The sequence below is a fragment of the Diceros bicornis genome, chromosome 12, assembly GCF_020826845.1.
Source record: "Diceros bicornis minor isolate mBicDic1 chromosome 12, mDicBic1.mat.cur, whole genome shotgun sequence".
Taxonomy (NCBI): domain Eukaryota; kingdom Metazoa; phylum Chordata; class Mammalia; order Perissodactyla; family Rhinocerotidae; genus Diceros; species Diceros bicornis.
In genome coordinates, this window is record NC_080751.1 from 17,283,269 (window position 1) to 17,300,150 (window position 16,882).

At 49.2% G+C, this 16,882-nt stretch overlaps 1 protein-coding gene across 15 annotated transcripts in view; it reads right to left on the reverse strand.

The window, feature by feature from the left end:
• Positions 1-16,882, reverse strand: part of DYSF (dysferlin) — a 201,748-nt gene that overhangs the window by 180,036 nt on the left and 4,830 nt on the right. For 5 of the 15 annotated variants that reach the window (XM_058550969.1, XM_058550967.1, XM_058550976.1 and 2 more), the window contains exon 1: positions 12,270-12,481. The exons of 7 other annotated variants lie outside the window; for them this stretch is intronic. In XM_058550969.1, the coding sequence (XP_058406952.1) occupies positions 12,270-12,360 (91 nt within the window). In that variant the 5' untranslated portion in view covers positions 12,361-12,481. Of the gene's footprint in view, positions 1-12,269; positions 12,482-16,882 lie in introns of those variants that run through there. 3 more of the 15 variants (XM_058550964.1, XM_058550966.1, XM_058550962.1) reach the window with 1 other exon arrangement.

The following is a 16,882-nucleotide window of genomic DNA, read 5'->3' on the forward strand; positions in this document are numbered from 1 at the left end:
CCTCACCCTCGCCCGTCTAAAGCAGATTGTCCCAAGACAGTTCTATCTGCTCGTGCGGGCTGGGCCGAGGGAATGCAGAGTGGCTTTGTGGTAGATAACAAGAAGAACTGACACTGTGATGGCTGAGACCAGACCCACAGTGCCCCAGACGACAGCCAGCCAGAGGGCTTCCTCTGGATCCTTGGGCATGAAGGGGCAGATAAGAGGCACAGAAAGGGCTAAACGTGTCCGACCCCTCCATTAAGCATCAGAACAGACATGACTCAGTGCTCAAGGGATGATTAAAAGGGTTCAGCTGGACACAGAACTCATACTTGGGTTGGATCTTAAACATAACCCGGTTCACCCCTACCTGTGCAAGACTCTCCAGGGAGAAGCCTTTGGTCTCCACCTGGACTGCTTGGCTTTTACAGAGTCCTGTCTGGACCATGAAAGCCCCTCAAGCCTCTGGAAACATCTCCCAGGACCCTGAAGTCCTCCTCCGAAGCTGAGCATGAAGCTGAGCATTGTCAACGCCCTCCTGTAGGGTCACCCCCCTCAGGCTCATTTCAAGAGCATGGAGAAGAGGAAAGCAGGACTCCAGCCAGGCTTGGGGAAGGACTTGGAGTAGAGAAACAACACAGAAAGACAGAGCAAAGGAAAATCATGCAACATGGATGGGCCTGGAGGGTATTATGTTAAGCGAAATAAGCCAGACAGAGAAAGACAAACACTGCGTGATTTCACTCATATGTGGAAGATAAAGCAACACGTGGACAGATAGAACTGGTTGGTGGTTACCAGGGGCAAGGGGGGCGGGGGGTGGGCACAAGGGGTGGAGGGATGCATTTATATGGTGACTGACAAACAATAATATACAACAAAAATTTCACAATAAAAAAAGGAAAATCATGGAGCAAGAAACATCTGAGGGAGACAGGCGAGAGGGGCTCGGTAGATTCTAAGGCAATTATGTTGAGAATGCTTGCTGAGCCTCAGGGGGTCCCCTCAGAGATTCTGATAACTTCCGGCAGTGGGAGAGGGTGAGCTCCCAACCCTCCTCTCACCGTCTGTCACAAATCACTGATGTAGGAAAAGAAGGTGGACTTCGGAAGGATGCAGACCACCATAGAACACATTTTCTGTGAGACCTGAGGGCAGCGGCTCTCAAACATTTTGGTCACAGAATGGCACCCTTCAAAATTATCAAGGACCCCAAAGACCCTTTATTGAGGTGACTTGTATCTATTGACTTTTACTGTATCAGAAATTAAAACTGAAGCATTTCAAAATATCTATTTAATAATTAATTTTAAATTAACAATAGTAAAACCAGAACTTGTTAACGTGACATATTTTTTGAAAAATAACTATAACTTCCAAAACAAAGGTAAAAGAAAAGTGACACTGTTTACATTTAGCAAATCTCTGTAATGCCTGGCTGGATTCTCATATCTACTTCTACATTCAATCTGTTGAGACGTCTTGTTTTGATTGACTTCTACAAAGAAAATCCAACCAGATATACAACTGGAAAAGCAGACATATTTTAATAAATTTTCAGATACTTGTAGATATCCTTCTTTGATAGTACACCAAAACTCAACGAGTAATCTTTCTTAAAGGTTAGCTGCAATGTGAAATCTGACACCAGATCAGTGAATATTTTGTCCTCTGTTACATTAAAATCCATTGTTCTATATTGCATTTTGAATGAATCTTTTACTCATGCAGGATTCTGTAACATCTTGCACTGCTCATTTGGAAAATTTTTGTTCATTGAGTTATACAGATCTTCCAGATGTTGGCACATTTCATTATATAATACCAGAAAATCACATTCACTAATATCACCATCAATCTCATCAGAAAAGTCATTAAAGACTGGGAAGCCGGAAGATACCAGTTTTCTAAAATTCCAACTTTTGTTTGAAAACTCAAATTTTATGATTGGCAACAAATGATAAACATCAGTTGTTTTCCTTAAAATGGCAGGAGCACTCAATTGTTTTCAAGGAAATGTCTGCCAAATGCCCAATGTGAAAAATCACGGTCAGTCATTCTTCCAAGTAAAAACAGTATTCCACGAAAAAAAAAGAAAAAGTAGCTAGTTCAGCTTGCGACTCAAGCAGCCCCTCGAGTGCTTTGCTTGCAACAATGGTCATTCTTCAGTGTGCAGCAGAAGTGCTCTATGCATACTTCCCATCTCAACACACAAAATATCACAAACACGTGTACTCAAGGATCAAGATTAATATAATTAATAATTTTACTGCTTTATCAAGAACATTCTTCAACGAAACTGGCTTTTTTTTTTTAACTGTGAGTACAGGAGGGTGAAGAATACAATGACTAGTACAATTTGGTGCCAAGGCCTTCATAGTATTAAAGCACTAGTAGTTTCACCTTCCATCGCTGTTGTACCATTAGTGCAAATGCTGACACAGTGAAAAAGGCAAATAGCATCTTAGTGTTATTGTGAAAACAGTTTTGACCTTGCTGACCTGCTCAAAGAGTCTTAGGGATTCCCCAGGGCCCATGGAACATACTTGAAACTCTTAGGAAATTCATTTCAGCCTTCATTTTCTCATTCGTTAAGGTCATAGTAACACCTCCCCATGGGGTTGTCGTGAAAAGTAAACAAAATAGGACGAATGAGGTGCCAGGCACATAGCACACTGATTAAATGTGCCTCTCTGTGCCCCACTCTGATGCATGTAATGAACTCCTACTGACTCTTCAATACCCAGCTCGGTTGACTCCCCCCGATAAGCCTCCCCTGACTTTCCCAGACAGAGAGGGCTGCACGCTGTGACCACACGTATCAGACCAGCAGGTACCTGTGTGTGTCTATGTCTGTGTTGCTGACTGGTCTCACAGAAGACAGACACCATGACTCACCACGTTAGTAACCCTACTATAGAGCGAGGTACCTAGAAATTAGGTGCTGAATGAATGAGTCCTTCTCTTTCCCAAGTTGGCTGCAAGTTCACTTCCTCACCAGAGGATAGAACCACTGTTCTCAGGGAACTCCATAAGACTGAATTAACAAGATGGCTGTGTGTCAACAAACAGAGGGGATGAAAGGAGGCACAATGGGAGTGAGGTGTCCTGAGAGGGGCACCAGGTATCTTCTCAAAGTTGGTCCAGGCCTGCACTGGCCAAACCACTCTGATCCTCCCGTGGGCTATGTTAGTGTGGTTCCGGCAAGGGTTAAATACACAGCTTTGGAGTCATTCAAGTAACAGCCACTACTGTGTAACCTTAGGTAGGGCTTACAACCTCTCTAGATCTTAGCTCCCTCAGCAGTAAATTGATGATAATAATACTAGTGTCTACTTTATGGAATTTCAAGGAGACATGAGATGCTATCTAAGTGTCCACTTCCCCTCCCATATCGCAGATCAACTTCCCATGACCTACAGCAGTGACATGGAAAATTCCATCTGCAGCTTCTCTTGAGCTGTAAAATTGGAAACTCATTTCCTGGTGCTCCTGGCTCATATTAATTGAGCACCGTCTATTCACCCATCCCTGTGCGTTGTCTTTTAAACGTTTTCTACTTCCTGCCTTCCCTGCAGATGAGGAGAACAAGGACCCTCGATGAGATGTCACTAAGTCCTGGTTAGAAGCACCAACGCTGGGACTCTCTGGATGACACTGAGGGAGGGTCATTGATGGATGCTACAGCCCCAAAGAGGAGCAGCAAAGAAACGAAACATTAACCCAGCACAATGACATGACTTATAGACACCAACGAAGGGGAAGGCACACTGCTAATTAGGAAACAGTTAAGAAAATGGCTCCTTTCTCATGCAGGATTTAGACCTGTCATCATAAGAGTAAGTACTATTACTTGAAACTTTTGGTTATCTTTTCACATACATATTTATGTGTGTCTACTATCTCTTGATGTAAAATATATTTTTTGCTGTGGATAACAGTGCAAAAAGTTTGAAAATAGTGCCTTACAGGAGAATCCTCAGAGGAGAACGGGAGAACAAAGAAATTACCATCTTGGCCCTTGAGTGGGGACAGCCAAGGTGTGAGGCAGGAATGATGTAGCACACCGTCCTGGTCCCCCACTGGAGCCAACTCCGATAAAGACCATGGGCTGTGGGAGGGGAAGTGGGGCGGGCCTCAGAGGCCGGAGCAGAGAAAGGGTAAGAAGACAGCCCATCCTGCCCCAGCCAGCGCCTGGGGCCACCTGGCTGAGCAGTCTCCACTGGCGGGAGCCCCACACATCTCCTGACACCTGAGCATCAGACGTGGCCATGGCCTTGCATGAGGGGCCACAACACTGCCCTTCTGCTCACAACCTGGTAATGTCTACCCTCAGCACCCAGGGTGCTGTCTCCCCAGCGGCCTGGGCTCCAGGCCTCACTCATACCTTCAGGCCCATCTTATGGGAACAGGCCCCTTTCAGGGGCCCAGGAGGCTCATTGGCACCCCGAGGGCCTGGACCCCACAGGGGTTACAGTGTGGAAGGGAGCACCCCGACCTCTGGCAGAGCCAGCTAGCAATCTCCCAGTAGCCAAGATAGGACAGACATCAGCCCCATGATACAATTATAAGGTCACAGTACATTTGGGAAGCAGACAAAATGCTTGTTTTTTGGATGACAATGGAATCTTTGGTGCTGGTGGGATCATAGAGAAGACAACCTCTACAGCCAGGGTTTTCACCGAGGCTGTAACATGGGAGGTTTTTATGCCTGTCAAAAGAGGGTTTAAAGAAAAGCTGAGACGTATTGGCCCATTTCCCATTGCGTCTCAAAAGCACCAAGGCCCAAGTGTCCATCGACGGATGAATGGATAAACAGAATGTGGGATACCCACACAACGGACTATCATTCAGCCTTAAACGGAAGGAATTTCTGACACATGCTACCACTTGAATGATCCTTGAAGACATTATGCTACATGAAATAAGTCAGACACAAAAGGAAAATGTTATATGATTCCACTTATATGAGGTACCTAGAATAGTCAAATTCGTAGAGACAGCAAATAGAACACAGGCGTAGGGAGTAATGAGGAGTTAGTGTTTAATGGGTATGGAGTTTCAGATTGGGATGATGAAAAAGTTCTAGAGATGGATGGTGGTGATGTTTATACAATAACGTGAATGTACTTAATGCCACTGAATTGTACACTTAATAATGGTTAAAATGGTAAATTTTACGTTATGTATATTTTACTACAATGAAAAAAAAATTTTTCTTAAAGCACCAAGAAGTGAAACAGTTCAACACTAAGAATGAATTGCTGTCCCTAAAACATGGGGGACACTGACTCCCACGCAGGGGAATGATGGAAATAAAGGTGTATAGATATTCACCAATACTGCTCTGTGCCTGGCGCGGCGCTGGGGGCGGCTGCCACAGCCACCCTGCCCTCATGTCCAAGTTGAGAAGGAAGCGGTCCCTGCTTCCTGGAGCTGAACATATAGGGGGCGTGGCCCGATATGGTGGTCTGCATGATGGCCCCAGTGAACCAGCCTCCTGGCACTCACATCTTTGCGTCGTGCCCCTTCACATTGATCTGACCTGGTCCTGTGACTCAAAGTAGGACCAGCAGCTACTTCTTTCATGCCTTTGGGAGCCCTGAGTGGCTGCGTGAGAAGTCCAGCTACTTTGCTGGAAGGATCGTGCTAGAGGCCGCGTGGAGGGGGAGGGTCCTGAGGCTACATGGAGAGAGAGGCCCAGGGGTCCCAGCACCCCAGCTGGAGGGTGGTAGGAGTAAAGACAGAGAGAGTCACAGGCTGTTATAAAAGCCCAGCAGGGTCTCAAAGAGATATTCATATACCCATGTTCATAGCAGTGTTATTCACAGTAGCTAAAATGTGTAAGCAACCCAAGTGTCCACTGACAGATGAATAGATAAGCAAAATGTGGAATATACATACAATGGAATATTATTCAGCCTTAAAAAGTAAGGAAATTCTGACACATGCTACAACATGGATGAACCTTGAGGACGTAATGTTAAGTGAAATAAGCCAGTTACCAGGGGCCTGGGGAGGAGTGAATGGGAAGTTACTATTCAATGGCCATAGAGTTTCAGTTGGGGAAGATGAAAGAGTTCTGGAGATGAATGGTAGTGAAAGTTGCACAACAATGTGAATGTACTTAATACCACTGAACTGTACACTTAAAAACGGGTAAGGTGGTCAATTCTATGTTATGTGTATTTCAAGTCCAGGTGAGAGATGGTGAGGACACAGGTGGTGGGGCTGGGGTCTACTGTCCAGTGTCTGTGTGGGGAAGGGGGCAGGGCGAGGAGCAGAGGATGTCTCAGTTCTGACAGGGGTGCATGGGCAGCTGGTGGTGCCATTCCTCTGGAGAGGGAGCAGAGAGAAGGAGAGGAGATGGGGTGTTTCGGACCCCCAGAGAGAGAGAGGCAGGCTGTTTCTGCCCATGAGTCAGGTGACAGGACTCACGTCAGAAGTGGCAGGGCGCCTTCAGATCCTGTAGGCAGCCTCAATGCAGCCTCTCATTTACTCTGTGAATATTTACTGAGGATTTGCTCTGTGCTGGGCACTCTCTTGACATCTCATTAGAATACCCATCAGACAAGAAAGTGATAGAAATTCAAAGCCTCAGCAGACAACTACAGGCAGTGGCAACGGAAAGGACAAACGATAGCCCTAAACGATAGCCCTAGCTTCTGGTGAAGGAAGGCCTGCTTTACTTCTTGGCATAGATACCCCCTAACAAAAAGGCTGAGTAGACTCATAACTTTGATACTTGGCCCACCCTCTGCGCCCTGACTCAAGCCTGTACACCCCAAGAACAGGCAGCTGTCACTCCCTGCCCTCTCCAGCAGAGCCCTGCTCTTCTCACCCTCAAGAACTCCCACTCTGATCTCCATCCTTCTAAATCCTAACTGAAGCCTCACTTTCCAGGAAACAAGTGGCCAGGAAGGGGCAGTGGCATGTGGATATACTAGGATTGGTGGAACGCACTTGGAGAGGAGTAGCCTTTAGAAAGGCCAGTTAGAACTGGGGAAGATATTTGGTCTATGACAAAATATTAATATTCTTTTTTTTCTTTTTAAGATTTTATTTATTTATTTATTTTCCCGCAAAGCCCCAGCAGATAGTTGCATGTCATAGCTGCACATCCCTCTAGTTGCTGTATGTGGGACGCGGCCTCAGCATGGCCGGAGAAGCGGTGCGTTGGTGCGCGCCCGGGATCTGAACCCGGCCGCCAGCAGCGGAGCACGAGCACTCAACCGCTAAGCCACAGGGCCGGCCCTAATATTCTTAATATATAAAGAGCACTTGCAACTAACCAAGAAAAAGACAAATAACCCCTGCCCTCTCAGAACGGGCAAATTAAAAAACAATTCAGTAAGAAATAAATACAAATAGGTAATAACACTGAAATATCACAAATGCTATTTGGAACTTAAGAAACTGTTAAAGATTTGTGTGATAATGCTTTGTGTCAGCAGAATTATAAGAAAACAAGCCCTCATACTCGGCTGATGGGAGGGTAAAGTTCGTACAGATTTTCAGGAGAGCAGTTTGGGAAATGCAGCAAAGCCTTAAATTCATCTATAACCTCTGACACAGCAATGCCACTTCTGGTATTTACCCCAAGGAAGTAATTAAATATGTGGGCAAAGAGTCACCAGGATATTTCTCACAGTGACAGCATAATTTATGACACACTGGACATAAATATTAGATAATTTTATATAACCTAAATATTCATCAGTAGGGAGTTAATTAAGTGAATTATGGTGCATCCATATAATAAAATACTATGCAGACATTTACAAAGGTTGCGTGGAAGAATATTTACTGACATAGAAAAATGCCCCCACTCTATTGTTGAATGAATATGTAAATATGCAAACATTTAAAAAAAGATGTCTGGGATAAGATTACCTCTAGAAAGAAAGGCAAGGGGTCTGGGGGCTTCTGGTGGAGGGGTGGGACTGGCAAGGCTCTATTCCTTCACCTGGGTGATATTTATGGGTGTTCCCTTCATTAGTTACTCAGAAAAGCAGGGTTTCCCAGCCTTGGCACTGTTAACATTTGGGTCTGGATAATTCTTTGTTGTGGGTGTTGTGGGGCTGTCCTGTGCACTGTAGGATGTTTAGCAGCATCCCTGGCCTCTACCCACTAGGTGACAGTAGCACCCCGCCCCCTCCCAGTGTGACAACCCAAAATGTCTCCAGACATTGCCAAATGTCCCCTGCGGAACAAAATTGCCCCCAGTTGAGAACCACTGTATTTTTTTTTTTTTAATATTTTATTTATTTACCCCTCAAAGCCCCAGTGGATAGTTGTATGTCATAGCTGCACATCCTTCTAGTTGCTGTATGTGGGACGTGGCCTCAGCATGGCCAGAGAAGCAGTGTGTTGGTGCGCGCCCAGGATCCGAACCCAGGCCGCCAGCAGCGGAGCGCGAGCACTTAACCGCTAAGCCACGGGGCCGGCCCGAGAACCACTGTATTAAAGCATACATTTATATTTTATGTACTTTACTTGGGTGTTAAATTTTGCAACCAAAATTGCTTTTTTAAAAAAGGGAAAAAAGGAATCTTGGAAGAAATATGTCAAATTGTTAACAAGTTAATTCAAATTGTCAGGATTTGGGGCCATTTTTTAGTTTTGCCTTTTTGTAATATATCCTTTTTTACACTGAGTACATATTCTGTTCACAAAAAGAAAACAGAAGACTATTTCAATGCTTTAAAGTCACTTTTAATGTTTAAAAAGCCGGGTTCAGAGAGCCCACTACCCCTGCAGCCCACAGGTGAGTCAAGTCTGCCCCTCAGGAGTGTCTCTGCCTTCAGATGGTTCTATTAGATTCCTTAGGCTCCTGTCGGAAGTCCCGAGACCCCCAGGAAACAGAAGGGAGGGGAGGAGGAGATGCGGGGGAAAGGCTGGCTGGACAGACACCGGGAGGAAGAGAGGACCTGATGGGATGAGGGAAAAGGAAGAGACAGTAATGACTGGGGTGAGGGAGAGGGATGAGACACTAACGACTCTCGGGTTTCTGGCTAGTGCGCCTGGGTGAAACAGGGTAGAGATTCACCAAGTGGGGACACAGGAGATCCGACTTTCAGGGAAATAAGATGTTTGAGCTCCCAGGGACCAGGGATCTGGGTTTGCTCTTGGGTGCATCCCCAGCAAGTCAAACAGCACCTGGCACATCATGGGCGCTCAATAAATATTTGTTCAATGAACTAAATGCATGAAGGAAGGGACATAAATAATCACATTAGAGGGTACAAAATGAGCAAGGCAGAAGAGAAGTACAGATCTCTAAATGCTCTAGGAAATGAAAGCCACTCATTCACGCAGATGATCAGTCAAAAATATCTACCACAGAGTCAGCCCTGATGGCCTAGTGGTTAAAGTTCAGTGCACTCCGTTTCGGCAGCCCAGGGTTCGGTTTCTGGGTGCAGAACCACACCACTCATCTGTCAGTAGCCATGCTGTGGCGGCGGCTCACATAGAAGAACTAGAAGGACCTATAACTAGAATATACAACTATGTACCGGGGCTTTGGGGAGAAAAAAAAGAGAGAGAAAGGAAGATTGGAACAGAAATTAGCTCAGGGCGAATCTTCCCCATCAGAAAAAAAAAAAAAAATCTACCACAGCCCTGGTACCCACGGTAGTTTTAGTTAAGTAGTTAATTAATATAAAAACAAAGGAGTGATAAGTATTCATTAATAGCCTCTGCCCTGAAGCCCTGAGACAGGGAAACAAAAAAGTGTCCTCGGAGTCCAGCCTCCCAGAGCTCATAGTCTATTTCGGGAGGCAGGTCCTGAAATTACATCCAACGCTGGAATGCCCGGGGGGGGGGGGACAACTGCAGGGCAAGGGGCCCGCCAGGCACGCACTTTGGAAGGCATGTGGGAGCTAGGCCCCCAGTGCAGGCTGGCATCTCCACAAGCAGGCCACTGGCCCCTCTGTGCCATGAAAGGGTTGGGCTCAAGCCTTCTCACCCCTGACTGTGAACCCGAGATGTTTGGAAACGTTTTAGAAACACCTATATCCGGACCCCTCCTCCAGAGATTTAGCTTCAAGAGAAGAGGGGACAGGGAGGTTGGCAGTGGATTTTCTTAAAGCTCCAACATGATTCTGAGGTGCAGCCAGAGTTGAGTACCCCAGCCTAGATCTGTCGATTCTGGGTCCGATTCTAACAGCCTCCTTCCCTAAGCATCAGCCCAGCCCCAAACTCCAGCAGGAACACCCCTTGTGGGGGGGTGTGGGGTCACATTAGTTTCACCACTCCTCACATCAATTTCTCTCAAGGTGTGCTTCCAAAACGGCCTGCTTCAGGTAGGTGTTAGTTCTCAGGTCACTTAGAGCTGCTCAATGAGAACCTTTATGGAGGGGACCCAGAAATCTGTCTTGCCAGCAAGCACGCTCTCCAGAGGATTCTCAGGCACAGTAAAGCATGAGGACCACTGACCCAGACTGCGTAAGGCTCCCAGGCACATCTGGAGGACAGCTAGAGGCCGGGCCAGAAAGCACTACAGAGCAGCTATGTGCACTCAGCCCTGGGCATCCTGATGAACTGAGGCTGCTACCCTCAAGGAGTCACACGTCCCAAGTCTGGAGCCAAGTACTGAGTGCAGACCAGCTGGGGTAAGTGCACTAGCAGACCTAACAAGGTGCTGTGTGTCCAGAGAGGAGAGACTAACGATGGCCAGGGGAATCCTGGGGGCCTTCCTGGAGAAGGTGGCATTGCAGCAAGGCTTTGAAAGATGAATAGACTTTGAACAGTTGGAGATGATACATTCTATTATTTCAGTTTTCCGAGGGGATTGTCTGCCAGCGCTGGTGGTTAAGATTCAGCGCTCTCACCATTGTGGCCCGGATTCACTTCCCGGTCAGAAAACCACACCACCCATCTGTCTGTCCGTTGTCATACTGTGGCAGTTGCCTGTTGCTGGGATGCTGAAAGCTGTGCCACTGGTATTTCAAATACCAGCAGAGTTGCCCATGGTGGACAGGTTTCAGTGGAGCTTTCAGACTAAGACAGACTAGGAAGAAAGACATGGCCACCCACTTCTGAAAAATTGGCCATGAAAACCCTATGAATAGCAGCGGAGCATTGTCTGATATGGCTACAGAATGTGAGAGGATGGTGCAAAAAAAGAGTGGGCAGGGTTCTGCTCTGCTGTACACAGGGTCACTAGGAGTCAGAATCGACTTGATGGCACTAACAACAAAAGGTTTTGTCAGTGCAAATAAATAGTAAGGCATCATAAAGGGTAGGGAAAGCAGAGACTGGGGGAGGACAGCAGCTCCAACAGCCAAGAGGGGCCTCAATAGATTCAGTCACTACCTGTCTCAAGGGCACTGGTAGTTCCCCGCCATGACCACTGACCTGGACACATCATTGACTTCCCCACGTTTCTACGTTTGACCATCTTTTGTGATGCACATATTTTTTATTTCCACAAAACCACAGGATACGCCTCCTGGTCTTACCTCTTTCCTTTTAGGATAAACCATCTCACCTCTCCTTATTTATCTTTCTTTGCAAAACTAGGATTCTGACTCATACCATTGTTCCTTCTCTTAATTTTGACAGATCCTTCCTCTTCCCTTTCCCCCTCCTGAGACACCCCCTCCCGTGGGAATTTCTGCCTTGAAGTTGGGGGTAAGGGTGCCCGGTGAGAAGCGGGGGTCGTGAGTCCTTTGTTGCCCCGAACGGAGAGAGAGAGAGACCCTCTTGTCTAAGGACTGTATGTAGACGCCTACGCTCTTCGAATTTGGAAAAACATCTTTGACACCCCTCAAAATTTCTTATAGCAAGGCCATATCCGTTCTATTCTTTTCCTTTTCCTCCCGACTGAGACATGACGGATTCAAGATGGCCAGTGTTCAATAAAAATGGGCAAATGAATGAATGAATGAAATAAAGACATAACTTTCAAAGTACACGCCCAGTGTTTAAGTGATCCTGATTTCCTCTCTCTATTTTGCACCCATCCTCCAAACTCCCTCAGCCCCACTGCCCGGGAAGGGCTCGCATTTTATTCCCTCTGGGTATCGGTCTTAGAAAAGTGATAACTGTTGACATACTATGGCACTTTTAGTTTTCCAAAATTTCAGAGCACTATGGCATTTATTGTGCTCTGTTTCGTCCTCCTCGCCCCTCTGAAGAAGGCAGTGCTGAGATTTCTGTCCCTTCTGACTGAGGGAGAAACTGGCCTGGACTAGGGTTAGTGGGGAGCCAGGGCCGAAGACGCGGCCGTGCGCGCAGAGTCGGGTGGCGCGGGCACGCGGCCGCGACGGCCGCGGGGCTCTCACCTCGGAAAGTCAAGCTGGCGACCGGGTCGCTGCGCCGGTCCTTCTTCGCACTGGGGAGGTTGCTGGCCCTCACCAGCAGGCAGCACAGCATGGTTCGGCCGCCCCGGGCGCGCAGAGGCGCGCGGGCAGGACCGGAGCAGGAGCGGGAGCACCGGGCCCAGGCACCCACCGAGAAAGCGCCCGGCTCCGCGGCACCCGCGCCAAAGTGGAGCTGTCGCCTTCCCTGCGCCTCCGCGGAGAAGTCCCAACGCCTGCGAGAGGCCGCAGAGAGGACACCGGACACCCGCTGGGCGGACCCTCCCCTCCGGCCCCTTCCAGCTCCGCCCTGCCCGCGGCGGGCGGGGCGGGCAGGGGTCAGATGTTCCCCCTCCCGGGTTCCCGCCCTCGGGCCAGGAATGGAAGCATCGCTGACGCGGGGCGCACAGCTCGGCCGCGCAGCGCGGACAAGGCACCAGCCGGCCCTGCTTGCGGGAGTCCCCAGCGTCCGGGGCTCCCCGCGCGTCGGCTACTCTCCTCCCCGCTGCGCCGAGCCCAGGCCGGCAGGCCGAGGGCGCTTGGCGACTGGGTGAGAAGGAGAAATGAACGAAGGCAGGAGGAGCGGGAGACCTGGCTGCAGGAACGAGAGTGTGTCCGCGGAAACTACAAGTTGGAGCGAGCGCCGAAGGAGGATGTGCGGAGAGGCAGAACGCACGCTGCGCCCTGAGCCCCCGGCCTCCGCGCCGCTCGCCTCGCTCCGCCTGCCCCCCTGCCGGCGCTCGGAGCCCAGGAGCCCTGAGAGATTCCGAGGCTCGAGCCCTCGCGAACCGGCCTCTGAGCCTTCTCCAGAACAGTCTGGTGTCGCTCATCTCCGGAGACAGAGGTCTGTGGCCAAATCATATTGCGTTCCCTGGAGCACAGGGGGTCCACCCGCTGCCCGTTCCGTCCCCTGCAACATCCCCACCACCAACAGCAATCTCTAGGCCCTCTCGCCCCCACTATGAGGAAAATTCCCTATGGCGTGAGCCTTGAGCGGTGACAGCCCCTTAGCACGCTTTCCCGTGTGATGTCTGGGTCTCTTACAGCTGATGGACTTCTTGACCACGGGGCCGGGCTTCTCACCTCTTTACCCCTACACTCCAGCACCTAGCAACGGACAGGGCACTGTCCCTCCTCCCACCTCCCAAGTCCTCACTTACCTCCACACTCAGCTGAAATTCTGTTATTAGTTATCATTCTGCTGCATAAAATCTCGGCCCCCTTTCCTCTCTCTTATTTTGAGGATCCAGCATGTTCATGTGGCTAAACCATAACCTGGTGAAATCCAGCACTGCCTACTCCATCCACCCTTGCAGCCTAACCGCTGAAGGTGTTGGAGAATAACTCAGCCAACCTGCCCGGCGTCACTTGATAATCATGACCCCTGACTCAGGTGGACCCTTCCTGCTGCCAGGCAATCATCCGCTATTTCCAGTCTCTTCAGTCTCCATCGCTCCTAGAGGACTATTTCATACTTTTCTTTCCCGAAACCTACAACACCCCATTGCCATCCCCACTCTCAAGTTTGCCTCCTATTTGCTGAGTAGAGAACTTCCTCCCAGCCTGCTAACCCCTATCAGCATCTGTGTCCTTTGCCTTCTCTCCTGTTATTATGAATGAATTGTCAGTACTCCTAAGGCCCGCCGGGTACCTAGGCACTAGGTCCTACCCTTCTCACCCACTCATTGACTAGTCTGAAGCTCTCCTCTCCACTGCCTTAAAGGCTGCACCTTCTCTAGCTGGTTTGGGCTCTCTTCTCCCGGCTCGACGCAATCCCTGGGTGACCCCACCCACCCTCATAATGAGGTGGACACTTGCTTTCTCTCCTACATCCAGACTCCCTTCCTCCCTCTTAGCAGAACCCAACTGTTCAGGTACTACCCCAAGCCCCAGCTCCGGGTGAATCCTGATCTAGCTGAGCCCATCTCCTGGCAATAGCTATTGGTCTAGCGATGGGCATGTGTCCTGAGTTGTTATCCTAGAGGGACAGACAAGCCCAACTCCCTCTCCTGCTTCATGAGAATAAGGAAGCATGTAGATCCAGTTGCTGATCAGCTCCAGGATGTGGCAGACACCAAGGATGGCAGACCAGAGAGAAAAATGGAGTCTACCTGGGTCCAGGATGACTGTGGACTGTACACTGTATATGCCCAGAGCCCCCCAGGTCTCTGGATCACATGTCTGGATCATACCGGGGCCTAGGACTCAATGGGGCTTCCTCCCACGGGGGCTTGTATCAGGAATGAAAATCACTTTAAGGCTGTTTATTATTAAAGTCTATTTGAGGCAGGATTTCACTTACTTGTGGCTTAAATCATCCTTACTGACACCCATGACTTTGGCATCATCTATGTGCCCAGAGCATCCAGATGCCTCCACTGAGGCATTTCTACCACCACCCTCTCCTGCCTGGGCCTCTGCAGGGGCCTCTTAGCTGGTCACCTCACAGTCGCTCTGGTCACCTCTCCCACTATCCACACTGGAGCCAGGAGATCTTAAAACAAATATGATCAGGTCACTCCCCTGCTGAAAAACCCTCAAAGGCCTCCCATGCTCTTGGGATAAAGCCCAGATCCCTTACCTCTGCCAACAGGGTAAGGCCACTCACCTCTCCCTCTCAGAGCTCCAGCTCCAGTGGCTTCTCCGTTTCTGGAACGTGCTGAGCTCCCTCCCAACTCCGAGCTCCACTGTCCCCTCTGCCTGCAACTGCCTTCCCCTCCCTCTTTACAGGGCCCCCGGCTCATCCTTCAGGCCTCAGCTTAAACATCACTTCCCCGGGGAAGCCATCTCTGACCCTCTGGTCTCGGTTGGGTCCCTCTGCCTGCACAGCAGCACCTGTCCTTCCCAGCACTCGTCACAATGGTAAGGAATAACTGTGTAATTACTTGTTTGATGTCTAGCTAGACTGTGGAGTGGGTCAGTGAGGGGAGAGACCACGTCCGTCTCAGTCAGCCGGGCATTCCCAGTGCACTGTAAGGGCTGGCCTGGGGTTGACGTAGTGGACCTTGTGCTTGCCTCCCCAGGGTCCCTTCCACACAGCCATGAGCCTAAACCAGTGGTTCTCAAAGAGGACAGTACTGCCCCCTAGGGGGAATTTTGGATACACTGATTTGGGAGATTTTTTTTACTGTCAATGATTTCTGGCTTTGCCCCTTTCCCCCACCACACTACACCCTGCCCCCTACTCCTGCTCTAATCCATCAGAGGCAGCACAGGAAATCTGTAGGGGGCATATCTCATATTTCCAGAGGGACATTCCAAGTTCCTAATGTCTGGGTTTTTTCCCCCAAGACCTGACATGGGGAATCCAAGGAGCAAACAAACCTTGCCCCTCTGCTCAGTGACGTCAACCTTGAGATGAGCACTCTGCCCGTGAGTTTACAGGATTCCTTCAGGGCACGTTTGCCCAAGTCCCAAACATTCCAGGAGTGTGGATGGCCCAATGCATCCTTCTGCCCTCTCCCTTCACATTCATTGAAGACTACGTGTCCCCCAGATATCCCAATCTAACCAGGGGGATTGACGGGCACCTGCGTGTCCACCAAGGGTGCAGAATGCACAGGCAGTAGTAATTCTGGCTACAGCCACATTACGTGACTTCTGGGGAAGAATAGCCCCATAGTGGGAACAATCAGGCGGTCCTGGGCTTCCATCCCAGTCCACTCTTTTCTAGCTTGTGACCTGAGTCATGTGACTTGACCTTTCAGAGTCTGTTTCTGCTTCTATGAAATCAAGAGAATGAGGGGCCGGCCCCGTGGCTTAGCAGTTAACTGCACGCACTCCACTACTGGCGGCCTGGGTTCGGATCCCGGGCGTGCACCGACGCACCGCTTCTCCGGCCATGCTGAGGCCGCGTCCCACATACAGCAACTAGAAGGATGTGCAGCTATGACATACGGCTATCTACTGGGGCTTTGGGGAGAAAAAGGAGGAGGATTGGCAATAGATGTTAGCTCAGAGCTGGTCTTCCTCAGCAAAAAAAAAGAGGAGGATTGGCATGGATGTTAGCTCAGGGCTGATCTTCCTCACAAAAAAAAAAGAGAGAGAGAGAATGATACTTCACAGAGGTGTTGGGAGGATTAAACCAAATCCCAGGGCCTCCAGCACAGTGCCTGGCTGCATAGTAGGTGCACAGTAGGTGTTAGTGCTCTTTCTGCTGGCATTGCATTCTAATGAACCGATCTGGAAAGAGACTAGCATGCAGGCATCAGAGAAAGAGATGGCATTTGACTTGGGGAAAGGGACTGAGAAGGTTTGTGGGCTCAGGGAGTCACCAGGGGGATATGTGTTCCAAGAAAGACCTAGCACCATGGTGAGGGCCACAGCCAGCCATCAGGCAAGTGGACAAATGCCTTTCGCTCAAAAGGGGCTGCTCCAGGAGGAGCAATTAGAGGAGATAGGACTAGCATCCCTGGGGGAGAGGGGATGGTCACTCACCACTCAGCCCATTGTGCCCAGTCTGGTAGGACAGTGGATGGACGAACAGAGCTGATTATAGGACTGACCAGGCAAAAATCTATTAGAAGTCTTCTTGGATATATGCACTGATTTCTTAGTACATGTACAATCTCTGTTAACTATAATTATAATTATAATAA